Source organism: Microtus oregoni, unplaced genomic scaffold, assembly GCF_018167655.1.
Source record: "Microtus oregoni isolate MIOR12 unplaced genomic scaffold, Mior012 000006F_ref0000085, whole genome shotgun sequence".
Lineage (NCBI taxonomy): Eukaryota > Metazoa > Chordata > Mammalia > Rodentia > Cricetidae > Microtus > Microtus oregoni.
The window spans coordinates 52,883,989-52,898,046 of record NW_024543065.1 but is presented as its reverse complement, the minus strand read 5'-3'; the positions used below and the strand labels follow the sequence as shown (position 1 = coordinate 52,898,046).

The 14,058-nt window shown below is 47.1% G+C and overlaps 1 protein-coding gene across 1 annotated transcript; it reads left to right on the top strand.

The window, feature by feature from the left end:
* On the top strand, positions 1-699 carry LOC121449083 (calcineurin B homologous protein 3-like). The gene has a single exon (XM_041653284.1). It carries the CDS (start codon positions 1-3, stop codon positions 697-699), a length of 699 nt encoding a protein of 232 aa, XP_041509218.1.
* The last annotated feature ends 13,359 nt before the right edge of the window (positions 700-14,058 follow it).

The following is a 14,058-nucleotide window of genomic DNA, read 5'->3' as shown; positions in this document are numbered from 1 at the left end:
ATGGGTGTCTCGCATTCGTCCAAGGAGGAGTGGGAGCGCGAGAGCAGGAGCGATTTCTGGTGGACACAGATGCAGGAGGGGTACCAGAATCAGAGCGTCTTCAACTGGGACCAGATCAAGCAGCTGCACCAGAGGTTCCGGCTGCTGAGCGGAGACCAGCCCACCATTCGGCCCGAGAACTTTGACAACGTCCTGGACCTGGAATTCAACCCGATCCGCTCCAGGATCGTCCGCGCCTTCTTCGACAATCGGAACCTGGGCAAGGGGACCAGCGGCTTGGCGGAGGAGATTACCTTCGAGGACTTCCTGACCATCATCGCCTACTTCAAGCCGCTGCGCTCCCATTTAAACAAGGAGGAGGCGGAGCTGTACCGCCGGGAGAAGATGCGCTTCCTTTTCCACTTGTACGACGAGGACGGCGACGGGCTCATCACGCTGCAAGAGTACCGCAGGGTGGTGGAGGACCTGCTGTCGGCGAACCCGCAGGTGGAGCATGTATGGGTGCGCTCCGTTGCCAACTCCATTGCGCACCGCGCCTTGAATGAGGCAGCCAGGGCGTCAGACCAGCCGCTGGAGGAGGGCCAGCCATACCAGGGCATCACCTTTGAGGACTTCGTCAAGACCTGGCAGGGCATCGACTTGGAGGTCAAGATGCAAGTCAGTTTCCTGAACCTAGAAGCCGTGGCCTTATGCCAGTGAACTGCGGGCTAGCCCCGCCCACCACCATCACCAAGGGAGAAGCTGCCCCCTGAGCCTTGCAGCCTCCTGGAGCAGCTACGGGGTATGTGGGACCTGGGCGGCTTTTATCTCCGAGAATAAAAATGATCAAAAGAAGAGCGGGGCATGGTTGTGCTTGCCTTTGGTCAAGGAGGCAGAGGCAGGCGGATCTCTGAGTTTGAGGCCAGCCTGGTCTACATTGAAAGTTTCAGGACAGTCAGGGCTACCCAGTGAGACCCTGTCTCAAAAACAAAAACAAACAAACAAAAAACAGTACAGAGCACAAATATAACTATGTCCTCTTATTGTTTCTCTGAAGATACAGAATTTGACAATGTAGAAACTCTCTCAAATAAGAGGTATTCTCCAGATGGGTCTCCCATTCTTAGGCTCAAGTAATCCTCCTTCTTTTACTGCCAAGCAGCTGTGGCCACAGGTGCATGCCACTGGCTACAAATTCTTGCCGTAGTTTCCCAAAATCATCTTGCAAAAGTTATCTGATCCTTTTTTAAAAAACTTTATTTTTTACTCATTTTACATATCAACCACAGTTTCTCCATTCCTCCATTCCTCCCACTCCTTCTCCCCCAAGCATCACCCCCATCCACTCCTCAGAAGGGGTAAGGCCTCCCATGGGGAGTCGACAAAGCCTGGCACATCAAGTTGAGGCAGGACCAAGCCCCTCACCCCTCATCAAGGCATCCCACCACAGGGAATGGGTTCTAAAAAGCTAGCTCACGCACCAGAGATAGATTCTGGTCCTTACCGCCGGGGCCCCTCAAACAGACCAACTGTCACCCACATGCCTAGATCTAGATGGGTTCCATGCAGACTCCCAGCTGTCAGTCTAGAGTTCGTGAGCTCCCACGAGGTTGGGTCAGCTGTCTCTGTGGGTCCGTTCTCCCCCCTTCTTTATTATTGTTATATATGTATATATAAATACATCTGAGTTCATTTAATGTTGATCCTATGCATGAGTCTAAGACTGGCCACTTGGGATTGGGTAACCTGTGGGGGTGGGGGGAGGGTGGCGCAACCCTGGAGAAAACGATTTCCAGGTCTGTCAGTAGTTGTTGGCTGCCTATAGCTCTTCATCTGTGGTTGGGGTCTTGTGGAGTTTCCCTAATCCACACTAGGATATCAGCTGGTGTTGTCACTGTGCTCATCTTGTTCAGATGACAAAGCTGTTGCGATTTCATGGGTGCAGCTGCCCATGTCTCAAAGACACCCTCTCAAAGTATCCTTGTCTTCTTGCTCTTAGAATCTTAGAATCTTCTGTGATGTTCCCAGAGCCTCAGGTGCAGGGTTGTGTTGTAGATGTAGTTCGTGGGGTGGGGGGACGGAGAGCTGTGATCACTAATTCTCTGCATTTTGACCAGCTGTGGATCCCTGTGATGGTCTCAGTCTCTGATAAGGGAGGTCGGCCAGCTGTGGATCTGTGACAGTCTCCATCTCTGATAAGGGAGGTCGGCCAGCTGTGGATCCATGTGATGGTCTCCGTCTCTGATAAAGGAGGTTGGCCAGCTGTGGATCCCTGTGACGGTCTCCATCTCTGATGAGAGAGGTCGGCCAGCTGTGGATCCCTGTGACGGTCTCCGTCTCTGATAAGGGAGGTTGGCCAGCTGTGGATGCCTGTGATGGTAAGGGAGGTCGGCCAGCTGTGGATCCCTGTGATGGTCTCCGTCTCTGATAAGGGAGTGGTGAGAGCTATACTCACCAGGTTCTGTTTCTGTTGTTGAGGCAGGGTCTCTCTATGTAGCATTGGCTGGCCTGGAACTCGCCATGTAGACCAGGTTGGCCTCAAATTCACAGAGATCCACCTGCCTCAGCTTCCCAAGTGCTGGGATTAAAGGCACCATACCTGGCCGGGTTCATCTGAGGATTCTTGAAAGAGCTACAAATTTAACAAGAGGGTCTAGTTTTTCTCTGTTAAAAAGAAAAAAAAAAACAACAAAACCATTCTATCCTATTTTGTATTTATTCATTAATTTTTGCAGTTGTGAGACTTGAACCTAGGCCTCACGCATGGGCAAGTGCTCTGTCACTGAGCCCCATCCCACCCCTTCTCAAATTCATGTAAGTGCTTGCTGTTCTCTGCAGACCTGTTATCACTCTGAAGGCTTCCTGAGATGTCTTTAAAAGTCTCATGCAGTAATTTTCTCTTTGTTGTTCTAGTTGAGAAAACATTAAAATTTAAAAATCTGCCAAAATACCTAGTGGAGTTCTAAATTGGAACTAATGAAAGGCTGCTGCTGTGATGAATATGCATGAGCGAAGGAATGATGAATATTCATGAAGCAAGAGAATAACAAATATGCATAAGAGTGAATACTAATGAATATGCACGATGAAGATAGTAATGAATATGCATAAAGAGACTGAGTTCTCTGAGGTGCAGTTAGTTGCTTCATGTTTCATTTGTTTGCTTACTTATTTAAATTTTGGGGATAAATTTTCAAGTATCTCAGGCTAACCTCAAACTCACTGTGTAGCCTAAGATGACCTTGCTTCTGTCTCAACTTCCAGAGTTCTGGGAGTACAGTACTATGCTGGATGCATGTGGCGCTAGGAACCAAGCTCAGGGCTCTCTGCATGGGGAGCAAGCAGTCTACCAACTAAGACTCACCTCTGGCCCCCAGACCTTTCATTCAGATCAGAGCAGACACAGGATTGCTTCTGTGCCTGGAAGGGATCCTTAACCATGATGTAGAGAGATGGAAATAATTTTTTCAACAATACAGTCAGAGTCAAGCTCACAGAATTGCCAATGTGTGATCTTGCTGTGGACTAAGACCTGTAAAATCAAAAATAGAGACAACATCTCATTGTGTAGAGGGACACTTTGGTTTCCTGTGACATCAACCAATTAGAAAGTGGGGAGTGTGCCTACCAGTAAGTACCCGAGCAGACAAGAGATTAGTTCAGATACCAAGTGGAAATTAAGTTCAACCTTTCAGGGGCAGCACATCTTTTAGGCAGTTCTCCCCATGGTGAGATTTTCTGCTAGAAAACAAGTCATCTCATGGGAACCAAATCACCTCAAGCAACAAGAACTTCCAGATGGAGCTGGCTCAGTGGTTAAGAGCACTGACTGCTCTCCCAGAGAACCTGTGTTCAATTCCCAGCACCCACATGTCAGATTACAGCTCCCATTCCAGGGGGCCCAACACCCATGCACATAAAATAAAAAGCCCATAGCCTTAAAGAAGGAGAACAGAAATAATGAACAGTCAAGCCACAGTTGGACCCAGATATCTTAATTATGTGAAGAATGTGGCAAGGTTGTTAAGTGCGGTTCAAGTCCTGAAAGCCCATAGGAGTGCGAAGCTCTATGAAGGCAAAGACCGCAGGGAGGCTTTTGGTAGTGACTACCAACCTAGTGCTTGCTCCTCAGAGGTGCCATCCTGCTGGGAAACCTCATCAGCCTGAGGGATGTGTGTTAGTATCCAGGCACACCTCCGCCCCCTTTGCGCCCATGGCAAGCAGTTCCCTGACTGTAGCTGATGCAAGGGTCCCTTTAAGAGACAAACTCCACCCACTCCAATCTCTCTCTCTCTCTCTCTCTCTCTCTCTCTCTCTCTCTCTCTCACCCCACCACCCCACTCTCACTGTTCTTCTGAAGAGGCAAGCAGACCTTAGTCTCTCTCCCTCTCCCCCTACTCTCTTTCCCTCATCTTCCCTCTCTGTTTCTCTCTCCCTCATTTCTCCTCTACTCTTTATCTCAACAAAGTCCACGTTCAAACTCTGTCTGTATGGTGTATTTGTCTGTCCCTCACCCGTTGTGGTTCGGACCTACCCACCATGGGACCTGCCTCTAAGGTCCCAACTTGCTCAGTATCATAACAATATGGAAAGACCTTTGCATGTGCTTCTATCAACTCGAGAGAACCGAGACTCTGTGCATAGGAAGATGCAGGCTTCACACAGACAACTGACTCAGACGAGAACACAAATGCTGGTGAAACTGGTAGCTAGGTAGCCAGTAGCCAGTAGGAAGATTGAAGATGTCCTCCCCTCCCTCAACGCCCATTTCCCTTCTAAAAATAGAAGCAGCAGTATGGTCCCTTAAGACTTAAGTTGTCATATAAAAAGGTTTAGGTATCTGGGTTTTGATGAGGTCATTAAGGCAAATCTACTTCCTTCTGGCCAAAATGGAATATTGAGATGTAGGTGTGGGTAGAGACATGACATTCCAAACTACATAGTGTGTGTGCTTGTTTGTGCGCATGCATGCACCAGGGTGAGAGGGGGTGGGATGGGTTAAGATAACAGCAGCCTTCTTGGACCACCAGCTCCTGAATAAAGTCACAGAAACTTAATATTAGTTATGAGTATATGAATGCTTGCTCTTATGTTTGTCCCACTAGCTTTATTTTTTTTTGTTATTGAAAATTTCCGCCTCCTCCCCGCATCCCTTTTCCCTCTCCCTCTCCCCACTCCCCACCCCCTCCCTCTCCAGTCCAAAGAGCAGTCAGGGTTCCCTGCCCTGTGGGAAGTCCAAGGTCCTCCCCACTCCATCCAGGTCTAGGAAGGTGAGCATCCAAACAGGCTAGGCCCCCACAAAGCCAGTACATGCAGTAGGATCAAAACCCAGTGCCATTGTCCTTGGCTTCTCAGCAGCCCTCATTGTCTGCCATGTTCAGAGAGTCCAGTTTTATCCCATGCTTTTTCAGTCCCAGTCCAACTGGCCTTGGTGAGCTCTGGTTAGATCAGCCCCACTGTCTCAGTGGGTGGGTGCACCCCTCGCGGTCCTGACTTCCTTGCTCATGTTCTCCCTCCTTCTGCTCCTCATTTGGACCTTAGGAGCTGAGTCCAATGCTCCAATGTGGGTCTCTGTCTCTATCTCCATGCATCGCCAGATGAAGGTTCTATGGTGATATGCAAGATATTCATTAGTATGGCTATAGGATCGGGCCATTTCAGGCTCTCTCTCCTCAGCTGCCCAAGGACCTAGCTGGGGACATCTCTCTGGACCCCTGGGAACCCCTCTAGAGTCAAGACTCTTGCCAACCCTAAAATGTCTCCCTTAATTAAAATATATACTTCCCTGCTCCCATATCCACCCTTCCTTTATCCCAACCATCCCATTCCCCCAAGCTCTCCCCATCCTCCCCTTCTCACGTTTCTCTCCCCATCTCCCCTTTCCCTCATCCCACCCCACTTCCCAGTTCCCAATTTTTGCCCAGCAATCTTGTCTACTTCCAATATCCAGGAGGATAACTATGTGTTTTTCTTTGGGTTCACCTTATTTAGCTTCTCTAGGATTGCGAATTATAGGCTCAATGTCCTTTATTTATGGCTAAAAACCAGTTATGAGTGAGTACATCCCATGTTCATCTTTTTGGATCTGGGTTACCTCATTCAGGATAGTGTTTTCTATTTCCATCCATTTGCATGCAAAATTCAAGATGTCATTGTTTTTTACCACTGAGTAGTACTTTAATATGTATATATTCCACAGACTAGCTTTATTTTTATTTATATTTTTTTGTTTGTTATTTGAGATTGGGTTTCTCTGTAGCTTTGGAGCCTGTCCTGAAACTCACTCTGTAGACTAGGCTGGCCTTGAACTCACAGAGATGGCCCGCCTCTGCCTCCTGAATGCTGGGATTTAGGGTGTGCCGCATCACCGACTGGTTCCAGTAGCTCTTATAACTTTGTTTTACCTGTTTTTCTCCATCCACATTTTGCCTCAGGGATTTTTACTTTTCTTTCATTCTGGAAGTCCTGCTTTTCTGCTTCCTCTGCACCTGGCTGACCGGCCCCCCTCTCTCTCTTTCTCTCCAGCCCAGATTCCTCCTCTTCCTTATTCTCTCTGCCCACCAGCCCTGCCTATCCCTCTACTACCTATATTGGCTGTTCAGCTTTTATTAGACCATTCAGGTGCCTTAGGCAGGCAAGGTAAACCAAATGCAGCATAAACAGATGCAGCACATCTTTATACAGTTAAGGTAATATTTCACAACTCATTCCTCATTCCTGGAAGACCCTCCCCTCGGTATTCATGTTTGCAATAGCATTCAGAGAACATGGGAGCCCTGCCTGCTTCTCTAACTCAAAAAGTGAAACTTTCATTTTTTCCTTCTTTACATTTTTTTCTCCCAAATACTGGCTAAAACCTGGGCATGCTTTTCCAAACACCTTGTAGTTTCTCAGGTTTTTTCAAGTCCCACCCTCACCCTTCCACCCCCACAACTCCCCATGAAGCTGCCAAATGGCTGCCAGCTTTCTTGTACCCTAACTTTGGAAAGCGTGACTTTCCCTCTCCCTCTTCTACTGCCAAGTTTCACAGCGTGATTGCCCCAATTTTGTCTCAAATTTTAATAAAATTGTCCTCAGGCTTCCTTCTGAGTCCATTTTTAAATTATTTTCTTAACAAGATGACGAGACGCAAAAGGGACCCTTGGTTTTCCTGGTGATGTGGAGCAGTCCTTCAAACTTTCTCATGTCATAAGTACGTTACTCCAGAAACATAGGCTTTTCTGTTTCCACGTGGCAGAATCCATTGACTAGTCTGGTGGTGGTGGCGCACACCTTTAATCCCAGCACTTGGGAGGCAGAGGCAGGTGGATCTTTGTGAGATTGAGGTCAGCCTGGTCTATAGCGTGAGTTCCATGACAGCCAGGGTTTCACAGAGAAGCCCTTTCTGGAAAAAAAAATAAAAATGTCCCTTAATAACAAATTGACAAGGTTTAGTACATTCCATGGCAGCAGCTTGCCAGATAACTCTGCCAACCTTGCAAATCTGGCTAGTTAGGGCTCTTTCAGTTCAGTCTTAATTACTAATACTAACATCGCAAAACACTTACTAAATATGTTTACATATCTGTTACATATGAGCTGACACATACTTTGAGGTATGAGGTTTATCAGAATGAAAGGACCTCAAAGTCATGACTGACCCTCGAGGCAGGAGGAAGAACATTGGGCAGAAACAACACAGTAGAAAGCAAGATGGCTGGTTTTATCTGTCAGCCTGGCTATACCTGGAACTAACTAAAAACAGGGCACACGTGGAGGGATTTTTAGCCAGCTGGATTATTTGAATTAGGAAGACCCACTTTATATACAGATCATTTGAGGTGGGAAGACCTGCCCTAAATCTGGGCCACTCGTTCTCATGGCAGCCCACGAAGGAAATGTTATTAGGAAGCTTTTGACCTGTGGTGGTGGCCACATCTTTAGGCTCAGCACTTGGGAGGCAGAGGCAGGTGCAACTCTAAGTTTGAGGCCAGCCTGGTCTACAGAGCGAGTTCCAAGACAGAATGAAGAAGCTTTTGCTCCTTGCTCCATGCTCTTTCTGGAGTCCACTCCTTCACTGGCATTAGAGCCGACTTCTTTGGGATTCCAGTGTATACTGGAGACCGGCTGAGACATCCTGAACAATTACTGGATTTGTGGACTTTCCAAAGATAGACAACCATTGTTGGAATAGTCAGACCATAGCCTGTAAGCCACTCTAATAAAAGAGGGAGCAAAGCTAGACCATAGGAGGAAGGGGACGCAAGAGAAGCCTCTTCAGAATATCTCTATAAGCCACCTCCCCCAAGGAGTCTTTCTAAACCAAATCCTCAGAACAAAGGAAATACGTTTTAGAGGTGTCACGAAGTTTTACATCATGTGATTTGGTGCAGAATAGTGTATGTGATGAAGAGCATGGAGGAGCCAGGTACGGTAAATTGAGAGCAGTCAAGCCACAGAGCAGTCTGCTTCTTGGGCATGGGTAAGTGCAAGCTTGCATAGTTTTCTTTTTACTCAGTCTAGCTCAAATATCTCATTTATTATTATCATTATTTGTTTCTTAAAAAAGAAGCATTATTTCTTTTTTTAAAAAGATGTGTTTCTACTTATGTGTGTGTGCAGTGCCCACAGAGGCCAGAAGAGGGCAGAAGATCTCCCGGTGCTGGAGTTAAAGGCATTCTTTGAGATGCCACCATGTGGGTCCTGGGAGCCAAACTGCAAAGATGCAAGAGCTTTTATCTGCTGAGCCCTCTCAGGTCCACATGACTGACTCACTTTCTTCTCTTTCATAGGCCATGTGTAGTTGTTTTTTACTTTTAACTCTTTTGATCTTTCGGGGACCCACTACCCAGCTCCAAAATAAATCACACACACAGAGTCTTACTTTTACTTATAAATGCCCAGCCGTAGCTTGGCTTGTTTCTTGCCATCTTTTCTTAAATTGTCCTCTGGCCTTTTACCTTTCTGCATACCTTTTCTTTCTTTCTTATTCTGTGTCTAGCTAGGTGGCTGGGTAGCTGGAGCCTTCTTTTCTCACTCCTTCTCTTCTCGATTCTTGACCTCCCTTCCCAGATTTCTCCTCTTATTTATTCTCTCTGCCTACCAGCCCCGCTTATCCTTTCTCCTGCCTTGCTATTGGCTGTTCAGGTGTTTCAGGCAGAGAAAGTAACAGCTTCACAGAGTTAAACAAATGCAACATATCTTTGCATCATTAAACAAATAGTCTACATCATAAACAAATGTAACACATCATAAAATAATATCCCACAACAACCGTGTGTGTCTTAGAGTTTTATTGCTGGCAAGAGACACCATGGCTATGACAACTCTTATAAAGGAAAACATTTGATTGGGGTTGGCTTACAGTTCCAGAGGTTCAGTCTATTATCATCATGGCAGGAAGCATGGTGGAATACAGGCAGACATAGTGCTGAAGAAGGAGTTGAGAGTTCTACATTTGGATCCACCGGCAGCAGGAAGAGCAAGTGAGCCACCCAAGGCCTAGCTTGAACATTTGAGACCTCAAAACCCACTCCCAGTGATACTCTTCCTTCAACAATGCAGATCCACTCCAACAAGGCCACACCTCCTAATAGTGCCATTTGCTATGACCCTATGGAGGCCATTTTCATTCAAACCACCACACCTTGTGCACTAGGGTTCTCTAGAGGAACGGAATTTATAGAATGTATCTAATGTATATAGAAAGGAGATTTATTAGAGTGTCTTACAGGCTGTGGTCCAGCTAGTCCAACAATGGCTGTCTACCAACGGAAGGTCCGAGAATGTGCAGCCCAGATTAAATGTGGATCTTCCCACCTCAAAAGATCTGGATTAGAAGTGGGCCTTCCCCCTTCAAATGATTTAATTAAGAAAAAAATCCCCAGGCTGGAGAGATGACTCAGTGGTTAAGAGCACTGACTGCTCTTCCAAATGGACCTGGGTTCGATTCCCAGCACCCACACGGCAGCTCACAACTGTCTGTAACTCCAGTTAAAGAGAATGCCAGGGAACCCAGCATCCTCACACAGACAAACATGAAGGCAAAACGCCAATGTACATAAAAAACAAATCTTTAGAAAAAAGAAAAGAAAAAGAAAAAAAAAAACTCCTCCTAGGTGTACCCAGTCACTTGGGTTTTCATTAACTCCAGATGTAGTCAAGTTGGCAGCCAAGTATAGTTATCCCAGCGTGTGGATCAGTGCGTGAAACAGAAAAAAGAGAAAAGAAAAGTTGATTCAGGCACAACCTGACAATTTTTTCCTTGTGTTTTCGAGACATGCTCTCCTTATGTGACCGTGGTGGTTTGAATGGAGTGGCTCGTATATTTGAAGGCTTAGTCACCAAGGAGTGGAACTGTCTGAGAATCAGAAGGGCTGGAAGGTGTGGCCTTGCTGGGGAAGCCTGTCACTGAGAGTGGGTTTTGAAGTTTCAAAAGCCTATGGAGGGCCCTGCATTTCTCTCTACAGTTGCCTGTGGGTCAGGTGCAAAGATCTCAGCTACAGGACCATGCCTGTCTGCTTTCTGACATGAGGAGCATTGACTGTCCTTCTAAACAGCAAGCAAGCCGCTATTTAAATACTTTCTTTTATAGTGGTTACCATGGTCATGGTGTCTCTTCATAGCAATAGAACAATAACTAAGATAGTTACCCACGCAGGACTCTTGCCTCATCTTCCGAAGCACTGAAATGCCAGGAGTGCCCACCACGCCCAGTTTCCACCTGTTTATTGAAAGGAAAATTGTAAGCTGGTGGGGAAAGAGCTTTTCAGAGAATTCTGGGACATGTAGTCCAGACGCTTTCTGTGGTCAGAGCACTTCTACGGGAAAGCTTGACTTTGGAAATGTTTCATGCGATAAACTAAAGTATAATCCGCATGTTTGGTGAGATTTCGGTTGCCTGAAGGCTAGAAAGTAAAGCCAATTAATCTGAGGACTCTAGGAAACGCTACTTCCATATGGGGTGATGGCGCAAACTCAGCCCCGGGCTCCTGCCCCTAGGAATCCTGGGAGTTGTAGTTTTGGAGCTTGGAGTTATGGGGCATTTTGCCTGCAGCGGTTGGAGATCCTGTGAAAGCGTTCCTTCGAGGAAGGTGAGAGGGTCGGGGTGGACTTGAGTACCTCCTGATCTCTTTTGACTTCCACGGTCTGGTAACGGGATGGGCGAGGATCTCTTCCGGGTCACCGAAATGAGACATTGTTGCTGATGTTGCGGGACGGCAGCAGCGGCTGCCTTCTGATTTGGGGGAAAGTTTAGCAATTCTGGGGGTTTGGCCCCAAGGAAGACCTGGACTTGACAGCGTTTGCAGAAACTCCTCGAGTTGGTGATGACAAGCTCACTTTCCCTCACCTTTCTCACACCCTGAATCTTTCTGTGCCTTAGTTTCCCCTCGTGCAAAAAGGAATGCAAAGAGCATCTGCAATACACATTTGGTTTTAGGATCAATTATAGAGTACAAAAAATGCTTGCATATATATGCCCTATTTAAATATGTGTGTTCTGTGTGGTATCTGGTTTGGTAACTATACAAACACACATCTTGTATGTTTGTATAGTTCTTGGTACATGCAGTGTTCTCGTGATCACGGAAATTTGTCACCCTTCATGTGGATGCAGCACTTGTGTCAGAGATGTTACGACAATTTCCACTTATTTATTTATTTATTTGAGGTAGGATCTCGATCTGTAGCCTGCATGCACTAGAATCCACTAGGCTCTCCCTGCAATCCCCCCACCTCAGAACTGAAATTATGGTGTGTGCCGCCACACCTTGCTTTTTCCGACCTTTTTGCCTGACTGCTTAAGGAATTTTTAATTGTCAAAGATATATTTTTACTTTTTGAAATTATGAGTATGTGCATATGCCCAACCCATTCCTGCACAGACACACACACACACACACACACACAAACAAACACACTCCTGTCAGTGGGCAGCAGGTGTCCATGGAGTCCACAGGTGTTGGAGCTTCTGCAGCTGGAGTTATTGGTGGTTGTGAGCCACCCAGTGTGGGTGCTGCAAACCAAACTCACACCCTCTGCTAGAGCGATATGTGCTCTTAACTGCTGAGCCATCTCTCCAGTCCCTCTGTGACCTGTTTTTCCATTTTTAGCTTTATGCGTGGGAGTGTTTTACTTGCATGTAAGTCTTGTACTGTGTACATGCTTGGTACCTGGAGTGTTCAGATGAAGGCATGGGATCCCCTGAAACTGGAGTTAGAGATGAGTGTGAGCCTCCAAGTGGGTGCTGGGAACAGAACCCGGGTCCTCGGCAAGAGCAGCCAGTGTTCTTCCCTGATAAGCCTACTCCGTAGCCCCAGACCTGTTTCAAAAAGGAAGAGTGTGACATTCACAAGTGAGTCTGGGAAATGGTTGTCAGAGTATTCACAGTGTTTTCTTTCACTGTGGAAATTTCCAGATACTCTCAGATAGAGTAAAATGAACTCCCGTGTGACAGTCACTCTCTTACTGTCTTGTTTTGAAAGACCCTACAGACCCCCTCCTCAAAACCCGCAGCTAGCATGCTCCCGGGGGAACGTCCTGTTTGCTTAAAAAAAAATTCTCCGGATCAGCAGCCAGCCTGCTCTCGTAAGAACATCCCATGTGCCTGAGAGAGCAGTATGTCTATGAGATAGGAAGACTGCAAGGCAGCATACCAATAAGATAGGACATCAACAAAGCAGGTTGACTGCAAGGCAGGATATCTATAAGATAGGAACAGGATGACTGTTGCCAGACATCCACGCTGAGAGAGGAAACCATTCATGCCCCCCCCCCCCCCCCGCCTCATTCCGATAACCACACCTTTGCTTCTGTAAACTTGCTTTTTGCTCTTCCCTATAAAAAGCCCGCCCTCCAGTTGGCAGGCGCGCAAGTCTTCCGAGAGATCTTGCCGCCCGCAGGTACCTGTGTCTACTCAATAAACCTCTTGCGATTTGCATCCGTGCGGTCTCGGCCTGTTCCTTGGCGTTGGGGAGGTCTCCTCCCGAAAAAAGGTCCTCGTCGAGGGTCTTTCAGTTTTTGAAAGTCTTCCTGCTTTCCTTCCTCTCCCAGTGCGTTTTGTTTTGCCCTTGAATAATGTGCATATGTGTGCGCATGTGTGTGTGTGCCTGTGTGTGCTCATGTGTGCATGCCTGTGTGTATGTATGTGTAGGTGTGATAGGTGTGTGTGGAGGCCTCTCTCTCTCTCTCTCTCTCTCACACACACACACACTCACACACACACACCACACACACACACACACACACACACTATATCTTCTGAGACAGGCTTACTGAACCTGGTGCTCCTCCATCCCGTAAGATTAGCAGGTCAGTGAGCTGCAGGGAGCCTCCTTTTTGGGATGTTTACTCAGCAGGACTTCAAATTTACTGTGTTTGTATATGAAGACCAAGAGAGGAACTTTTCTATTCGTTAGGACTGCCATTCAAAAACACACAGAGTGGACAGTTCAGCAATCCTCGTGTATGCGACTGAACCTTGTGTAGGCCAAGATGACTCTCCTAGTGTAGACTACTCTATGTAGTGAGACCCTGACTCAAACAAAATAAAACAGTGTAGTTATAAAAAAGGTGCTTGCCTTCCTTTGCTCTTCTGCGGGTGCATGGTCACTAAAGTGTGAGTCTTTTTTGCATTTCTTCATTTTTATTTTCTCCACACTAGCAGGGTGCAGGGACCTCTGTTTCATGGACCCCATCGTGTCCTCCTCTGAGTGGCCAGCAGTGGGCCTTCAGGAGGAGTTATCCAATGAGTAAGCATGGTTCGTGTGACTGTCCCACCAGGCAGCCGGGATAGGTGCTGTGGCTTGCAATTAGACCTTGGTGTTCCTTGGGGAATGGGACTCATGCAAAGTGGGGCTTCCTCTAAGGAAATCCGGAGACTGTGTTACCTTTTATCAGCAGCAAAGCCTGTGCATAATGATTGCCAGACAGAAATAGGAATCCAAGAAGGTCACCGGCTATTCCTGCTGGGGGTCCAGCTCTCTGCTGCTGCTGCTTCCTAGGTGCCAAGGGGGATGGGGAACCTGAACCAAGCCGCCAACCGCAAATGAGCGCAAGCCCTCTCCTCTCCCCGCCTCTGCCGGTGCCCTTTATTTGGGT